This window comes from Dromiciops gliroides, chromosome 6 (assembly GCF_019393635.1).
Source record: "Dromiciops gliroides isolate mDroGli1 chromosome 6, mDroGli1.pri, whole genome shotgun sequence".
Lineage (NCBI taxonomy): Eukaryota > Metazoa > Chordata > Mammalia > Microbiotheria > Microbiotheriidae > Dromiciops > Dromiciops gliroides.
Window position 1 is genome coordinate 188,894,650 of NC_057866.1, and position 17,454 is coordinate 188,912,103.

At 38.4% G+C, this 17,454-nt stretch overlaps 1 protein-coding gene across 10 annotated transcripts in view; it reads right to left on the minus strand.

Moving 5' to 3' along the window:
- NEK1 (NIMA related kinase 1) overlaps window positions 1-17,454 on the minus strand; it is a 151,356-nt gene that overhangs the window by 124,320 nt on the left and 9,582 nt on the right. For 9 of the 10 annotated variants that reach the window (XM_043971787.1, XM_043971792.1, XM_043971788.1 and 6 more), the window contains 4 exons: window positions 11,688-11,836; window positions 11,509-11,605; window positions 5,777-5,874; window positions 3,501-3,584 (listed from right to left, as the gene is read on the minus strand). In XM_043971787.1, the coding sequence (XP_043827722.1) occupies window positions 3,501-3,584; window positions 5,777-5,874; window positions 11,509-11,605; window positions 11,688-11,804 (396 nt within the window). In that variant the 5' untranslated portion in view covers window positions 11,805-11,836. The remainder of the gene's footprint in view (window positions 1-3,500; window positions 3,585-5,776; window positions 5,875-11,508; window positions 11,606-11,687; window positions 11,837-17,454) is intronic. The other variant, XM_043971791.1, reaches the window with a different exon arrangement.

The following is a 17,454-nucleotide window of genomic DNA, read 5'->3' on the forward strand; positions in this document are numbered from 1 at the left end:
TTTGAGCTCTTCCAGGAAGGCTTTTTGTTCTTGAGACCAATTCACCTTCCCTGGGGAGGCTTCACATGTAGGCAATTTGAGGGTATTGTCCTCATCTGAGTTTGCGTTGGCTTCTTCCCTATTGATACAGAAGCTCTCAATAGAGAGGGCTCTTTTTTGCTTCTTACTCATTATTGCAGCTTATTTATTTTTTAAGTTGAGGTCTGCTCTAGGGGCACCAGGGTCCCAGTTTTGGGCTTCTTGTGCAGGGGTATAGGTGCTGTGTGACCGGCTTTTTACTCTGAGGCCTTTATAGTGTGTGCAGTTCGCCCCCCTGCACTTCCTGTCTAAGCACGCTGCGTCAGTATGCCTGGTCACGCCTATCCTGTTCGTGGCCCTACAGCTGGCAACTTGCCCTCTCAGCTGGTGCAGGTAGGTTTTTCCACTGTCCTTGGCCACCAGATTTTTGAGCCAGGTTCCGGGAGCCTCAGTTGTTCGGCTGTGGCCCGCAGCTCCTGCTGACTTGCCCCGACCCCTCGGCGCTGGGTTGCTGCCCTGCGCTGGGCCTCCCTTTTGCCCGAGTCAGACCAACCTTTTGAAGTCTTCTAAATTATCTCTAGTTGCAAGACTGTGTCTCTCTGTCTCTTTGCAGGTTCTATAGTTTCAGAATCCGTCCAGAGGCTTGATTTTTGAGGGAACAGAAGGAGAGCTCAGGCAGCTTGCTGTTTCCTCTCCGCCATCTTGGCTCCGCCCTACTAATGGTCTTTTAATTGCCAAATCCAACGGACTCTTTGTCAGTCCTCATCCTTGGTTTCTCTATAGCATTTGGTACTGTTGACCACTCTCCCCTTAATGGATTTTGGTGATACTACTCTCTGTTTTTATCCTAACTTGGTGGGATAATCATCCAGGCCCGTAAGGGAGTATGTTTTCCAGGTATCTTGGGCTTTGTTTCCTTTTTTTTTCCTTGTCCTCATGCAATTATCTCTACACCTATGACTTTTAAGCTCCACATATTCAGCACTAGTGTATCTCCTGAGCGCCAGTCCTGCATCTACAGCTGGATGACCCATAGGCATCTCAAACTGAACATGTCCAAAAGAAAACTCATTACTTTTCCCCAAGAACTTGTATTTCTTCCAAACATCCTTATTTCTACTGAGAGCAGCACTAACCTTGTAGTCACCCAGGTTCATAATCTGAGAGTCAATTCTTATTTTTCACTCATCCTCACTTCCCACGTCTAATCAGTTGATGTCTTGTAATTCTACCTGCACGATATCTTGCACATCTGTTCCTTTCTTTCCACTTATACTCCAACAACCCTAGTTTAAACTCTTATCACCTCTAACCTAGAATATTTTAACAGCCCCCTAATTGAATCCAATCTCCCCCCTCTTCAATCCAACTTGCAATCCAACTTGCACACAACTGCTGAAGTGATCTTCATGTCATTTCCATGCTCAAAAAGCTCCCACGGTTCCATTTCCCCCCACGCACATCAAAGAAGTAACCTGTTTTTAATGCCTTTGCCTGGGTTTTCTATCCACAGGCCTGAAGTGTCCTCCCTCTTCATACCAGCTCACAGAATCCCACATTTCTTTCAAAGATGAGCTCTATCTAGTACCACCTCCTATATGAGGCCCAATCCCCCCTGCCTTGAAATGACCTTGCTTATTTGAAATCTGCTTTGTACATGTTTGCATATTGTTTCCTCCAAGAAAATACTGGAAAGGCAAAGGGCAGTTTAATTTTTGTGTCTGTATTCCTAATGGCTAGAAAAGTGCATGATACATAGTAAGTGCTGAATAAATGTTGTTTGACTAATGCCCTCTAGAATAGGTTAAATATAGACAGAGCAGTTTTTGCAGCAATAACAACAAAAAACCAACTAGGGGCTTTAGTTGATTAAAGTTCAATGAGTCCAAAGTGTAACATAACCAAATATAATATTGGGTTGTGTTACTATAGGAAAAAAGTTCACAAAGTTCCATGGCACCAGTCAGGCTACCTCCCAAATTTGAAGATGAAATGAAAAGGCTCATTATTATTAATTATTATTATTATTATTATTATCATTAAGTGCTTACTATGCACAAAGCCCAAGGGATACAAATTTTAAAAAAGCAAGACAGGTTCTACTCTCACTAAGGAACACACATTCTAATAGGAGATGACAATACATACAGACTTCACCTCAAAGTCAGATGGAAAGGCTCTACAGTACTTAGGGTACAATATTAAGGCAGGTGATAATGTGTCATTTGGATGCTACAAAACCTAGAGGGACAGCTAGTCCACTAAGTCTGGCCCCAAGATTATTTTGACAGGCTAGAAGACTGCACTGAATCTAAGAAGATGAAATTTAATCAGAATATAAGATTTATAGTGGATTAGGGGGAAACATCCAAAAGTTTATTATGGGAAAGTTTTTCTCAGTGGCAATTTGTCTGAAAAAGATCTGTGGGTTTTAATGAACTGAAATCTCAATATGCAGCTTCGGTATAATATGGCGACCAAACTAATGTGGTTTTAGGTTGCACTGAGAGACACAGTATGTAGAACTAAGCACATGTTGATCCTGATGTTCTCTGTCCTCAAGTATTATGTAGAGGTTAGGGCATCAGTTTTAGGAAAGACATTCATTAGTTACAGAGCATCCAGAGCAGGACAACTAGGATAGTGAAGAACCCTGACATTCTACCACAAGAAGGTCAGCTGAAAAAACTGAAGGAGATTTAACTTGAAGGAGATTTGGGACATGAAGTCTACCTTCAAGTATCTGGAGGGCTGGAATACAAATTAGAGAATGGGTTTGTTTTGCTCGGAGTAGAAAAAAGAAGTATGAGGAACAGGTAAAAATTGCAGAGGCAAATGTAGATTCGTTATTAAGAATTTCTTAATGATTCAAGCTTTCCCAGAGTGAAATGAGCTTCTTTGGCAGATGGCAGGTTTCCCTTCACTGAAGATCTTTAAAACAAAAGGATGGGGGCAGCTAGGTGGCACAGTGGATAGAGCACCGGCCCTGGAGTCAGGAGTACCTGAGTTCAAATCCAGCCTCAGACACTTAACACTTACTTGCTGTGTGACCCTGGGCAAGTCACTTAACCCAAATTGTCTCACTAAAAAAAACAAAAAAAAAACCCCAAAAAACCCAAAAGAATGGCTATGATATTGGGCATGCTTTGTACTGGGGATTCTTGTTCAGGTGCAGATTATATTATTTCTGACATGCCTTTCAACTCTGAGATTCCATTATACATCTAGAATACTTTGTTCATTTCAGCTTAAGAGCAGACATTTCTCCAAAGGAAATCGTTTTCTCATTTTTGTTTCCAAAGTCAAAAGTTTATTTTTCAAATGTTTATTTTCTTGTAAAATTCTCAAGGTTTTATATGTATGCAAAGCCTGGAGATCTATGTCAGTCTATAGACCCAGTCTAAAAACACTATGTAATCAAAATTTAGCATAATTTTGCTTAAAAATCACTCAAGTCTCAGAGGTGGAATTTATCAACATACCTGTGACTTTATATCTCGATGAAGTATTTTTCTGTCATGCACATGTTTCAGCGCTAAACAAATCTGCACAAACCAGTCCATGATCTAAACAAAATAATCAAATAGTCTCACTTTGAAAAACTGTTTACATTTTACCATAAAATATTACCTTTGAATAACTAATTTGGGGTCTGATTTCATTAAACATTTTGAGGTTAGGATTACTTCTCAATTGTAGAAATGGCTATCAACACAAAGAGTAACCAGACAACTGGCATCCAAAAAATGTGACACATTTGCTCTTCTAAAGTAACAATTAAAAGTTAGTGTAGGGGCAGCTAGGTGGCGCAGTGGATAAAGCACTGGCCTTGGATTCAGGAGGACCTGAGTTCAAATTCAGCCTCAGACACTTGACACTTAACTAGCTGTGTGACCTTGGGCAAGTCACTTAACCCTCACTGCCCTGCAAAAACAAAAAACAAAAAAACAAAAAAAATTAGTGTAACCTCTCCTCTTAGCAAAACAGGAAACAATTATTTATAATTAGCATGTTAATTGTTTATATGTAGATGTGTGCTTTAAAATTTTTTTTTAAGTCAAGCTGGAAATGTTGTCATTTTGACCTCTCAACTTTTCTTTAGCATCTAGTCAACTAGGGTAAGATCCTTTGGAAGGCCTAAATCAGTATCTTCTATAAGGAGTCTGCTCTATCATACCTCTAGGACTCTTCTCCTTACCTGCTGTGAGAAAACAAACCGTCTCAAGCTAATTCCCACCCACATACATCGAGGAACATAACAGCAGGTCAGAAGTTTCAAGCACTAATGTGAGATATCCAAGATCACATTTATAAATGTCCACTGAAGTACCTGTTTCTTTCTGCCTTTTTTGATCCTCCTAGACTTTTGGACTTCGCTTGTCTCCCAGGATCAAACTTTACTTCTTTATAGCATCTCTCTACTCTTCCATATACTAACTGATCCCCTGGTCTTGCTCATTGCCTACTTATCCCTACAACTTCTGCCAATAATTTATCTTGTGTAAAAAAAAAAAAAGGTCTTGAACACTTTCCTTTAAAATGTTTCTCATATCCATTCCTTCTTTCACCATCCTATCTAGGGCTTTAAATACGTCACTTGTGCCTGTACTACTAAAAAGCCTTACCACTAGTAATTCAGTGTACAGCCTCTCTCTCTTCCAGTAAATGCTGCACACCACTTCAAGAAATATTTTCCCGAGTACTCATTTGATCTTGCATTCCTTAGCTCAAGAACCTTCATGTCTCTCTGTTCCCTACAAAATAGCATGGCAATCTCACTCCACCTTACTTTTTGAATTTTATCTTCTACTATTCCTATAAAGCCTCTACCTATGCCACACAATGCTATTCCTCAAATAAGACCAAAAAAAAATGCACAACTACTGTAATTTCAATGTGGGTAACAATATCCACCGTCATACTTTGCAACCACCCACATTCACTTATCCTTTGTCATTTTATCCCACATTCTTCTTTAAATTCTCCACTGTGAATATGATACACTAGAGGACTTCCTCTTTATAAACTATGTGTAAGTGCTATCACTCAAGAAATGTATTACTGTAAAAGCAAACAGACTGGTCATGTAGTAACAGATTAATACAATGATATTTTGAGTGCAAGAAAATATAATTTTTAAAAAATCTACAAGAAGGTCTCTAGCATATTGGGCAGATCCATCATGGGGGATTTATGAGAGGACATGAACACTTCTGCCCACCATATAAAAAAGAAATGATCATTTGTGATCTATGCCAAAAAGAAGGGGGAGGAGGAGGGAGAGGGGAGAAAAGCCACATGGTAAAAAATCATGCATGAATCTACTGATGTAGGCTGAAGGGTAGTTTACAGAGTTTTGAAATTCAAGCAGAGTGTAATCTTAATGGTGTAAGCCACAGGAAACCATTATAAGTCCCTAAGCAGAGGAGTAGTATAAGAAAAGCTATATACTAGTTAGATTAGTTTGGCTGTAGTATGTCATGGTAGGAGACTAGTGGTTGTATCTGGCACATAACAAAGACTTAATATTCATTCATTCATTCATGTGAAAGTGGTAATAGAAAACGAAGGGATAAATCTGAGAGACAACACAAAGGAAAAATCAACAGGACCTAGAAACAAAGAGGATATTATATAATAGGCTTTGACACTGGAGTAGCCAAGGAATAATATCTATCATAAGTATTGGTAATGGAAAATTTAGAATGTTCTATACTTAAGAGCACTATAAGATAACTATTCATCCACATAAAGTTACCTGATCTTCTGGAAACAACACACCTTTCTGGGCATTTATTCGTTTATACAGATCTCCTCCTTCACAGTAATCCATTACTATGTAGAGAGAGCCATTTTCTACAAAATATTAACAACAAATATTTCCTTCTTGAAATTTAGGGCAAAAAAGAGAACATAAAGTAGACATATGTTTACTTAAAGAAAGTTATATAAAAATTAAGTGCTGGATTTAACAAGACAACAGAATTGAGATACGGTATCAAGCTCTGGGGAAACGTAAATTCATATTGCCTATGATTTGTCCATACACTGATGTTGACAAAAAAAACCTTTCCATTGCTGAGAATTTAACAATGATAAATTATCAAATATGCTTATGCAGGACTCTCTATGAAGTTTTAGAAAACATATTTATGCTTCTACATATAAACAGGCATGTTTCAAAACACTGAAAGACGCTGGAATATTGTTTAATGTAATGACCAAACTTTATTCCAGAGGATTTATAATGAAACATCTTCCCCTATTATAGCTGACAGGTAAGAGACTAAAGGTGTAGAATGCTGCATATATGGTCAGAGTCAAGTTAGTTTTACTTTATTGTTTTTCTTTATTTTAAGACAGGATCCTGTGGAGGAGGCTGACTAGAAAGCATTCCACCTAATCAATCTTCCAAATAAATGATTAAAAGTCCGTTAAAAGTCCAACTTTATTTTAATCATTTTTATATATTTCTAAGAGATCACAAATGAATAAGTGGAGTTATATCCTTCTCTAACAACTTGAAGAATGTATAATGTATGTAATTTAATCTTTTCTTGGTGATTTAATGCCATTACAAAGATAAGTTATCATATTTTGCTGTGATATAGCGATGCCCTCAGAAGCTACAGAAGTGAACATGACTGGTTTCAACACAAAGTTGCCACAGACTTCTATGCTTTTTGATTGTCTGCTTTTTTTTTTTTAAGTTTTTCTGCCCTCCCACTTGCTGTAACTATTAATTCTAACTAATATTGTCCTCTAGTAGTTCGCCTTCCCACTCCCAATTCATTCTAGTTTCCCGTACAGTGGCATAAAAGTTAACTAATCTTAAAACAATTGTGCACAATGAAAGAGTAAATAAGCTCATCGATTATAAAAACACATGATGTCACTTATGGATTTTGTGATAACATGCTGACCACTCTAAAGCAAAGCTTCTTAAATATTGGGTCTCATTCCCATATGGGGTCACATAACTGAATGTGGGGGTTGTGAAAAATTTGGCAAAAGTAAAAAGTTATGTATACCTGTTTTATAGATCAACATACCCGGTGTTGTATGAAAATTTCTCAGGCAAAAACTCTTTTTGTTTCATGATTATAGAATCTGTTCCAGATAATTAATATAACTGGATAAGTGAAGCATCAAAAAAAAAGTCTGGATTTAGGAAACTCAATCTGTCATCTCGTATGTAGAACAAAACACTACGTACAATTTTTTTGAGCCTTCTGCTTAAACAATGTTCCTCATTAAGCTGTATTGGACTTGAAGTAATAAAACATCAGCTAAGAGGCTCGGATTGGCTTAGTGGCTAAAGAACAGACCTCAGAGCCAGAATAACTAGGTCCAGCCCTGTATCTGCCATGTACTAACCATGTGACCCCAGCAAAGTCCAAAGATGCTCTCAGAGCCCCCAGGGAATTCTCAAAGAGCATACAAGTAGTGGAGAAGATGCAGATCTGCTCTGGTAGAGGGAATTTCTTACTGGCAGCTTTCTATTAAACTGTGAGATCCTGGAGAGCAGGGATAGTGTTTTGCCTTTTCTGTATCCCCAGCACAGGACACAGTGCCTGGCACATAGAACTCGCTTAATAATACTTGTTGATTTGTTTACTATACAGCTGAAATCATTGTTAAAAGAAAACCTTCATTTATGACTGATGCAAAGGAAAAGACAAAAGTTTAAAGAAAAATACAGAAAAGAATAAGCTCTTTAGCTAGAGCAATAACTGCATCTCACTTAAAAAAAAATCCCATTTCACAAAATATCAGAGATGGAGAGGATTTCAAAAGCTATCTTTGAAGTCTGTATCCCAAAGAAATTAAAAAAAAAAAGGAAAAGGACCTACAATGTATAAAAATATTTATAGCAGCTCTTTTTATGGTGGCGAAGAATTGGAAATTGAGGGAATGCCCATCAACTGGGGAATACCTGAACAAGGTATGGTATACGATTGTGATGGAATACTATTGTACTATAAGAAACAATGAGCAGGATGCTTTCAGAAAAACCTGGAAAGACTTATATGAATTGATGTAAAATGAGCAGAACCAGGAGAACATTGTACATAATAACAGCAATGATCATTAGGTCCAGCCCCATTATTTATACACACACACACACACACACACACACACACACACACACTCATGCCCCCTCTTGACCTCCTCCATCTGTACCTATAAAGTTGATTTTTGAGCCCAAAGATAAGAATTGATATTTATACCTATTACATTTCACCTGATTTAATTCAGCCCAATGTTCAAAGCCATTGAGATCTTTTCCTTCCCAGAGTGATCATATGTAATTTTCATAAACATGAATTTATGCCTTTATCCAAGTTCTGGTGTCTACAGCTTGTGACATCAAGTCCTTTAATGAACCATGTTTTCATACAAACAGAACACTGCCCTCTAGCAAATAGCATTCATGTGAATATAGAGGTTTAAACCTCAATTTAGACTTCATTACCATTCTGCTGTGTGACTTTGAAAGGTTAATTTAAATTTGGGGCTATAATTGCCACAATCTAGATCTCTTCTAACTTTATGAGATATTCTGCATATCCTAGATATGATACAGAACAGAATTTCAAAAAGTCATCAGATACAGCTTCTGACCCAGATGGTTGCCAAATGGAAGCAGGCAGTTTGCAGTTCAGCTTAGCTCAGCTCCCATTATACCTCTTCTAGCAAAAATTTAAAATAGGAAAAGACCCAACAATGATTAAGAAATCCACTGAGAAATTACTATATAACATGACTTCATACAAAAAAAAGCCAAAAAAGCCAGCCAGAATCCCACAGGCAACAGGCAAGGAAGCCTGCAACAAAAGCTAGGATCAGTGTAAAAGCAAATAAGAAATTTCCTGTCATGCTCAAAAGTGGATCAGTGACATTGGAAGCCTATAGGAAAGCCATAGGTAGGGCTGTCAGAAACCTAGAGTGGGCATCAAAAACAAAACAGAAGCAATGACATTCAGTATGGATGTAGCAGTACTTAGACTGGGACAACCTAGTACTAGAGGCTCAGAGGTCCCTTGAACTTTGTCCTGAGACACAACAGAACACCCTAAGAAGTCAGTGCTCTGAATCTCAAAGATCCAAGGGAACCTACCAGAGCTCTTTGGATAGACACGCCCCAGGGGTGGAGGTAAATGTAGGAACCCATGTGACCCAGGTACAGACCAGGTAGGGCTTTTCACACCACCCAAAATATAGCAGGGGCAGAACCTGGCCTTGGCACAGAGCCCCAATTCAGCAACTAGGACTGAAGAGATGAATAAAAGGAAGACAACATGAAACACTATAAAAAATAATTAAAGATTCAGGGACATTCAAAGCCTAGGGGAGAGTAACTACTTGACAACTGAAAGCAGAGACTCAAAGGAAAAAACCGATTTCCCATGAAGACTCAAATGGGAAACAGAAGAGATAGAAGGGCAGTGAGGAAGGAATACAAGTGTGAGGAAATAGCTGCAAGCAAAACAAATTTCCTGATTGAGGTTGGGAAGGGGAGGAGAACAGGAAATGGTAGAGGTGGAATGAAAAGCTAGGAAATGAATTAGGGAATGGCTGAACAAATTATGATATATGAACGAAAAGGAATATCATTAGGAAATAAGAAATCATATGAGACATTCAGAGAACCCAGAGAAAACTGTACAAACTGATGCAAAGTCAAGTGAAGAGAACTAGAACAATTTATATGATGCCAAACAACACTTTAAAAATAAAAACTTAAGGGGGCAGCTAGGTGTTGCAGTGAATAAAGCACCGGTCCTGGATTCAGGAGGACCTAAGTTCAAATCCGGCCTCAGACACTTGACACTTACTAGCTGTATGACCCTGGGCAAGTCACTTAACCCTCATTGCCCTGCCAAAAAAATAAAAACTTAAGAACCATGATCAAGACAAAGTTCAACCCCATCTCAGAGTACTAATGATGGAGCATGTTATCCACCTCCTGACATAGAGGGAATAGACTCAAGACACAGAAGAGACATAAATTTTTGTACAGAGCCACTTTGTATATTTGTTTTGCTTGATTAAGGCAGCTAAGTGGTGCAGTAGACAGAGCACTAGGTCTGGAGGCAGGAAGACTCATCTTCCTGTGTTCAAATCTGGCCTCAGACACTTACTGTTACCCAAGGTAGGTCACTGAATCCTGTTTGACTCAATTTCCTCATCTGTAAAATGAGCTGGAGAAGGAAATGGCAAACTACTTCAGTATCTCTGCAAAGAAAACTCCGAATGGGATTACGAAGAGTTGGACATGACTAAAAAAATGAGTAAACGGCAACTTTGCTTATGACTGCTATTAGTTTGTTGTTTTGGGATCAGTTGCAGGTATCAATAGTAGTGTAGAAGGAGAAAGAAAGAAAAAAAAAGAAGAAGAAAGGAGGGCATGGAAATTATTTTTTAAATGCACACAAGTCAAGAGAAAGAAATTCAGAAGGAACCAGAGACAAGCAATTATAGTTTTGAAAGTAACATATTGGGGCAGCTAGGTGGCACAGTGGATAGAGCACCGGCCCTGGATTCAGGAGTACCTGAGTTCAAATCCGACCTCAGACACTTAACACTTACTAGCTGTGTGACCCTGGGCAAGTCACTTAACCCCAATCGCCTCACTAAAAAAAAAAAAAAAAAAGGAACATATTTAATTTATTACTGTTTTTAAAAAAGCAAGCAGTATGTAATGGAGATCGATGGTTTCATGCAATCACTCTTTTTGTGTTCTGCTCTGTATATATTAATGCTCCCTGCTGGTGGGGCAGAGGGGGTTAGGCTTAGAATAAAAAAAAATTGTGATTTTCTGAGTCTTTGTGTACAATGCGCAATAATTCTCTTCTTCTGGGTTTGTTTGTTGGGCATTCCTGGCTCTTTAATATTCTTTTGACATCAACTGTTTACTTGTTTTTTTCTCTCCTATGTGGTGTCATTTGTCTTAAAGTTTTTGAAAAACTGTTATTAATACAAAGTTATGTAGCCTCTTATTTAAGATATGCAGAGAAGTGATTCCATAATCTCTGGTCTAAATTTTTCTAATACTATCTCTACAGCATTTTGAACCCCATCAAGAATATACTCACTGTACTTAAATCTTGTAAGTTCAGATAAAAGGATACCAATGAGTGGATACGTCTATCAACTTATTTTCAGAGGCTCAGAGCCTTCTCTCACAGGTAATACTTAACGAGACTTAAAGGGTTAAGAAAACAATTTAAGTAAATATTTCATTTCCATCAGCACAATAGGTTCCTTCCACATATTACTAACACAGTCCTCAGCCAGTATGGAACTAAGTGGGGATGTGGATGGTATCAAAGAATCAACCTGGCCACCATGTTCCATGTAATACTAGCAGTGGAATGATATACATTATTCCCCCAGAGTAACGAAACTATAGTCACAACTCAATTATACAGAGATCATCATTTAGTTGCTGAGTTCTTGTGTACTTTTTTTCAAATTTTATCTGACCTTCAAATGATTCCCTATATAGGACAATATTTGGATGCTTCATGTTTGCCAATACTTCAACTTCTCGCCTTGATTCTTCTCTTTCTTTACTGGACATCTGAAAAAGAAAATCAGATTTAAAAACCAAGCTAAATGGAAATGAAAAAACAGTACCAAAAAGAGAATGAGAACTGACTCACCCGTGAGATATTAATTTCCTTCATAACATATTGTTTCCCATCTTCCCTAGATTTAACTAGAATGGCTTTTCCAAAGGATCCTTCCCCAATCTTTTGGATTTTACAGTATTTATCCATGGTTCTTTTTCTAAGGCATCCTTATACATGTGCTAAACAGAAAAAGATATCATTAATATAGGTAAACATCTATTAAAACATGTTATTAAGTTTAAAAGAAATAGTAAATATTTGCTTACAGTTAATCTCTCACTAAATTGTACTGCACATTACCTATAGTCTAAAGACCTCCACCATAGTAATGCCACATACTTTTTCAAATTTTTGTGACTTCTTGGAAATCTAAATATGTCATCTTCAAATGGTAAAAAGGAAAGGTACAATTTCTTCCATTACTGCCGCTATCCTGGACAACTGCAAGGGGCTCCTAATAGGGTTCCCTGACTCAAGTCTATCCCCTCTCCAATCCTTCCTCCACACAGCTGACCAAGCACAGATATATCGATCCCCTATATGAGCTGTAGTGACTCTCTGTTGTTTCTAAGATAAAATAAATTTCTCTCATGACTTTTAAAGCCCTTTCCTACTCGGCCCCAATGTATCTTTCCAATCTCACTGTACATGACTCTCCTTCTAGGACTCTATGTCTGGTCAAACTGGCTTCTCTCTGTTCCTCACACATGGCATGCCATCTTCTATCTCTGGGTCTTTGCAGTGCCTGTCTCTCATGCCCAGAATGCCTTCCCTTTTTACCTCCACCTCACAGTATGCCTTATTTAATCAATTCTTACCTCAAGCATCACCTATAGATGTCTTCTGATCTCAAATGCTACTGCTCTATCTCCTTAACGCTGTATTCACTTGTACTTATTCTACACATGTTTACATACACGCATGTGTTCTCATCCAAAATGACAATAATAATGGCAGCTATTATTTATATAGTGCTTTAAGGTTTTCAAAACACTTTATAAACATATCATTTTTTTGAGATATTTTATTTTTTCCGTTACATGTAAAGATAGTTCTCAACTTTTGTTTATACATGCTTTACAATTTCAGATTTTTCTCCCTCCCTCCCCTCCCTCCCCCCCTCCCCTAGACAGCAGGTAATCTGATATAGGTTATATCTATATATCTCTATACATATACATATAGGTGTATATATATATATATATACACACACATATATATATATATACACATAATAACATTAATCCTATTTCTGCATTAATCCTGTTACAAGAGAAAGAATCAGAGCAGTGATGCAAAACCTCAAAATAGAAAAAAAAAAACAACAGCACCCAAAACAAAAGAAATAATATGGTTCAATCAGCATCTATACTCCACAGTTCTTTCTTTCTTTTTTTTTTTTCTTGGATTTGGAGATCCTCTTCTATCATGAGTTCCCTGGAACTCTTCTGTGCCATTGCATTGGTGAGAAGAATATAGTCCATCACAGTAGGTCAACACTCAATGTTGATGATACTGTGTACAATGTTCTTCTGGTTCTGCTCATCTCACTCATCATCAGCTCACGTAAGACCCTCCAGGTTTCTCTGAACTCTTCCTGCTCATCATTTCTTACAGCACAATAGTATTCCATTGTATTCATATACCACAACTTGTCCAGCCATTCCCCAATTGATGGGCACCCCCTCAACTTCCAATTCCTTGCTACCACATAAAGAGCAGCTATAAATATTTTTGTACATGTGGGTATAAACATATCATTTTAAGCTTGCAACAACTCTTCGAGGTTAATGCTATCATTATCATTATCATGTAATTGTTATTACAGATGAGAAAACTTTGCCTAGGGGCACGAAGCTAGTAAGTGTGTGGGTGGTGAAGGAACTATAGTAACTAAAGCACTTTTACTTTTTTTTTTAATCTTGAGTGATAATTAGTTTATACAAGGCCCATTTTTCTTCTTGTCCTAGTAGGAACAGTTCAGAGACACTGGGAAAACTTTATATAAACTGATATAGAAGAAAGAAGAATGAAGAGAATAACTTATGTGATGACCACAATAATGTAAAGAAAAACAACAGTGAGATTTTATAGCACTGTTCAACGTGGGGATCAACTGTGACTTCAGAGTACTGAGGAAGAGGATACTTCTCAACTGTTGGCAGTGATATGGCAGATGGCTGGTATGGAATAAAGCATGCATTTGAAGACACGGGCCAAGTGTTGATCTATTTTGCTTCAATATATTCATGCTTCACAGTGGCAGCTCATTTCCTGTTCCCATCTTTTTTGATTTTTTTTTTTTTAATATTTACTGTCTCTTTCCAGGTGTTTTTCCTCCTTCTAGTTGCAGTTGATGGAAAAGGATTCCTAGAATACTGTGTTTAGCTCACTCTTTTGTCCCTATCATATCCTATCTTCTGTTATACTTTGGAATAGGTGTAGGTTTCATATTCCTTCCACTTCTCTTTATCTGCATCAGCACCCTCCCTGACAAGTCTCTAGAAAATGCACCCCAGGCCATGGGGAAGTTAATCCACAGTTTTAGACATCCTACCCTGGGGCTAAACTGTGTAAACTCAGCTAACCCATTAAATCCAGTGGGTTCCACACCAGACCACGCAGCTATGAATATCTTGGTATAAACCAGGCCTTTCTGTCTCTGACCTCCTTAGGCTACATCCCAAAAAGTGAGATCTCTGGGTCAAGGAGGAGAAACAGTTTATTAATATTTCTGGTATAATTTCAAGTTATTTTCAGGAACTGTTGGTCTGTTTTACAACTTAACCAAAAATATATTAATGTTCTTATCCTTTAGGAAAGACTGCTTCTGGAAAAGGCATGTCAACCAAATGCCCTCTAGATCGACTCACCAGACTTCTGAATCTACTTCCTGGGCCAACACTCCCTGATATGCATACATCTTCTCCCCTGTAGGAATTGAGTGAACCCCACTGACTCCATCTTGTGACTCAATTTTGGATCTCCCTCAGTTCCTTTTCTATTCCTAGTTCCCATTTCCTGTCAGAAAACTTTATTCAATTATGGGAATTGGGGGGAAACTCTACTGCATTGTTTGAACCCAGGCCTGTGTGGATGGGAAGTTGGATCACCTCTACTTGCTGCTTAGAGACCTTAACTAAGGATCTAAGTTATGCTGATCAGAAACCCAGTCGGATGCAAAGACTGATGCAAGGAGTTTCCTCACAGTTCTACATCTTATCTGAAAACTGGCCCCATCCTGGTTAATCAATGATTTCTCCCCCCCCCTTGGGCAATGAGGGTTAAGTGACTTGCCCAAGGTCACACAGTTAGTAAATATCAAGTGTCTGAGCCTGGGTTTGAACTCAGGTCCTCCTGACTCCAGGGCCAGTGCTCTATCCACTGTGCCACCTAGATGCCCCCTGGTTAATCAATTATTGATTTCACGTTCCTTTGACTGAATACAGATACTTGGGGGAGAGTGAGACACCTCTTTTTCTGATTTCAAGGAACTGCCATTCAGAAAGCCCCAACTTAGAATTCACATTACTTAATTTTGTATCCCAGTATCACATACGAGGATTTATTGTTTTTAATGCATAAACATCCGTTTCCCCTTGTATTCAGGGTCTAGTGCCAAAGCTAAGGAGGCCTGGAACTGACTTGTCATGCACTGGCATGCACTGCTCAATTAAATTGCTCGAAAGCTTAAACTTCTATTCCCTCAGTCATTTTACCTGTCATCTGCACCAGCCCCAAGAGAATATAAGTTCCTTGAGGAAAGGAACTATCTCACCGTTTAGTCCAGTGAAGTGCTTAATAGTTTTGTACTCATCCATTCCAGCAAAATGTATCCCTGAGGACAGGGCTTATGCTATTCTTTAAACTGTATTTCTAGTTACTGAGGGAAAGCATTTTAAAGAATCCAGTACTCAGAGTCTGATGTGTTGAAATAAAACTCAAAGGGCAGCTAGATGGCGCAGTGGATAGAGCACCGGCCCTGGATTCAGGAGTACCGGCCCTGGATTCAGGAGTACCTGAGTTCAAATCCGACCTCAGACACTTAACACTTACTAGCTGTGTGACCCTGGGCAAGTCACTTAACCCCAATTGCCCTGCAAAAAAAAAAAAAAAAAAAAAAAAAGAAATAAAACAAGTTTTAGAGCTGTGTAACGATTGGAATGATGCCACCTACTGGAGACTTACTATAGGAAAGCTCCACCATGAGGAGAAGGTGCCTGAGGGTAAGACATGTGGCTTTGGCCTGAGGAAGTGACATTTGCTTGTGGGAGGAAGAGGGGGCGAGGCTAGCGCTCTTGCTCTTTTTTCGTCAGGACTCTGGTGGAGAGTGGAGCTAAAATGCACTCTCCCTTTGATAGACAGATGAATCTAGGCCTTTCTCTCTCTCTTCACCAAATTCTTATTCTCCTTAATAAATGCTTAAAAGTCTAAAACTCTTGCTAAAGCTTATAATTTATTGGCGACCACTCATTAGATATTTTAGACAGTATAGCTAGAATTTTAGCCCCTTACAGCTGCCAATTCACCTTAATCACTAAGGATTACATTATAGAGAACAAGAGCTTCAAAAATCTCTGGAACTGATCACGAGGATGCCAAGCTTCTCCAGTCTGCCCAGTGTAGAGGAGATGTATTTAACTCAGTGGCTTAAGATGACAGTTCTAAGTGGACCATGTCCCCATAACAAAGGGGAGATTATTTAAGAATAAGAGCCCTGGAAGAGTACATAGGAATGATCCACAGCTGCACCCTAACAGTCCAACTTTCTCTCAGGGGACCCAAAATATGCTGTAGGGGATAAAAGGGAATTATTTTTTACTTGCCTAATAGGAAACTTTGGAATTAAATTATAAAAAGAATTTTTTTCAAAGCCAAATTCAAGTGTTTTACAAGAACAAACAGATCCTCTATTCCACCCCCTAAATTGTAAAACACATACATAAAAAAATTTAGGAGTTCCTGTTCTAATTTAATCCCATTAACTGACAGATTCCTCAACCAAAATCCCCTTCTGGTCATGATATGGTGGTGACACTGGATTCTCAAAGACCTCAGCGCCTTAAAGGTCCTTCCTTACAAGCTATAATGGATTTAAAGGATGGGTCTGTTTACAACAATGTTTACCTGAGTCTGGAAAGGCTCATCAACAAAAGGCTAGCTACCAGGTGATGACCAATTTTTAGCCATAGTAGTAGTAGTAGTAGTAGTGTAGGGTTCCCCACACTAATTAAGTGACTCTTGATTACAAATAGGACCCAACCCCTCCATAGACTTCAGCTTCAAATTTCAAATGCAAATGATAGACACTCAGCCAATAGGCAAAGATGAAAAAAAGACAGAAATCATCAGTGTTGGAGGAACTGTGGGAAGACAGGATCACTATTATAATGCTGTTGGAGCTGTGCATTGGTACAAAAACCCTGGCAAACAATTTGGAATTATTACTGAAAAAGTGGGTTACTGTTTATCCCCTTTGACTCAGAGATTCCACTACTGAGAAACTGGTCTAAGGAGGTCAAAGACAAAAAAGTCTGAAGTATACCCAAATATTCATAACAGCATTCTGGGTGGTAGCAAAAAAATGGAAACATCTACTGGGTAATGGCTAAACAAACTGTGGTATATTATACTGCAATAGAACATTATTGTACCATAAAAAATGTCAAATATGAGGAATTCAGGGAAACGTGGGAAGACTTGAATAAAATGGTACAAGTGAAATAAGTAGAACCAAGAGAACAACATACACAACTACAGTAATATAGACAAAGAATACACTAAAATGAAGCCAAGT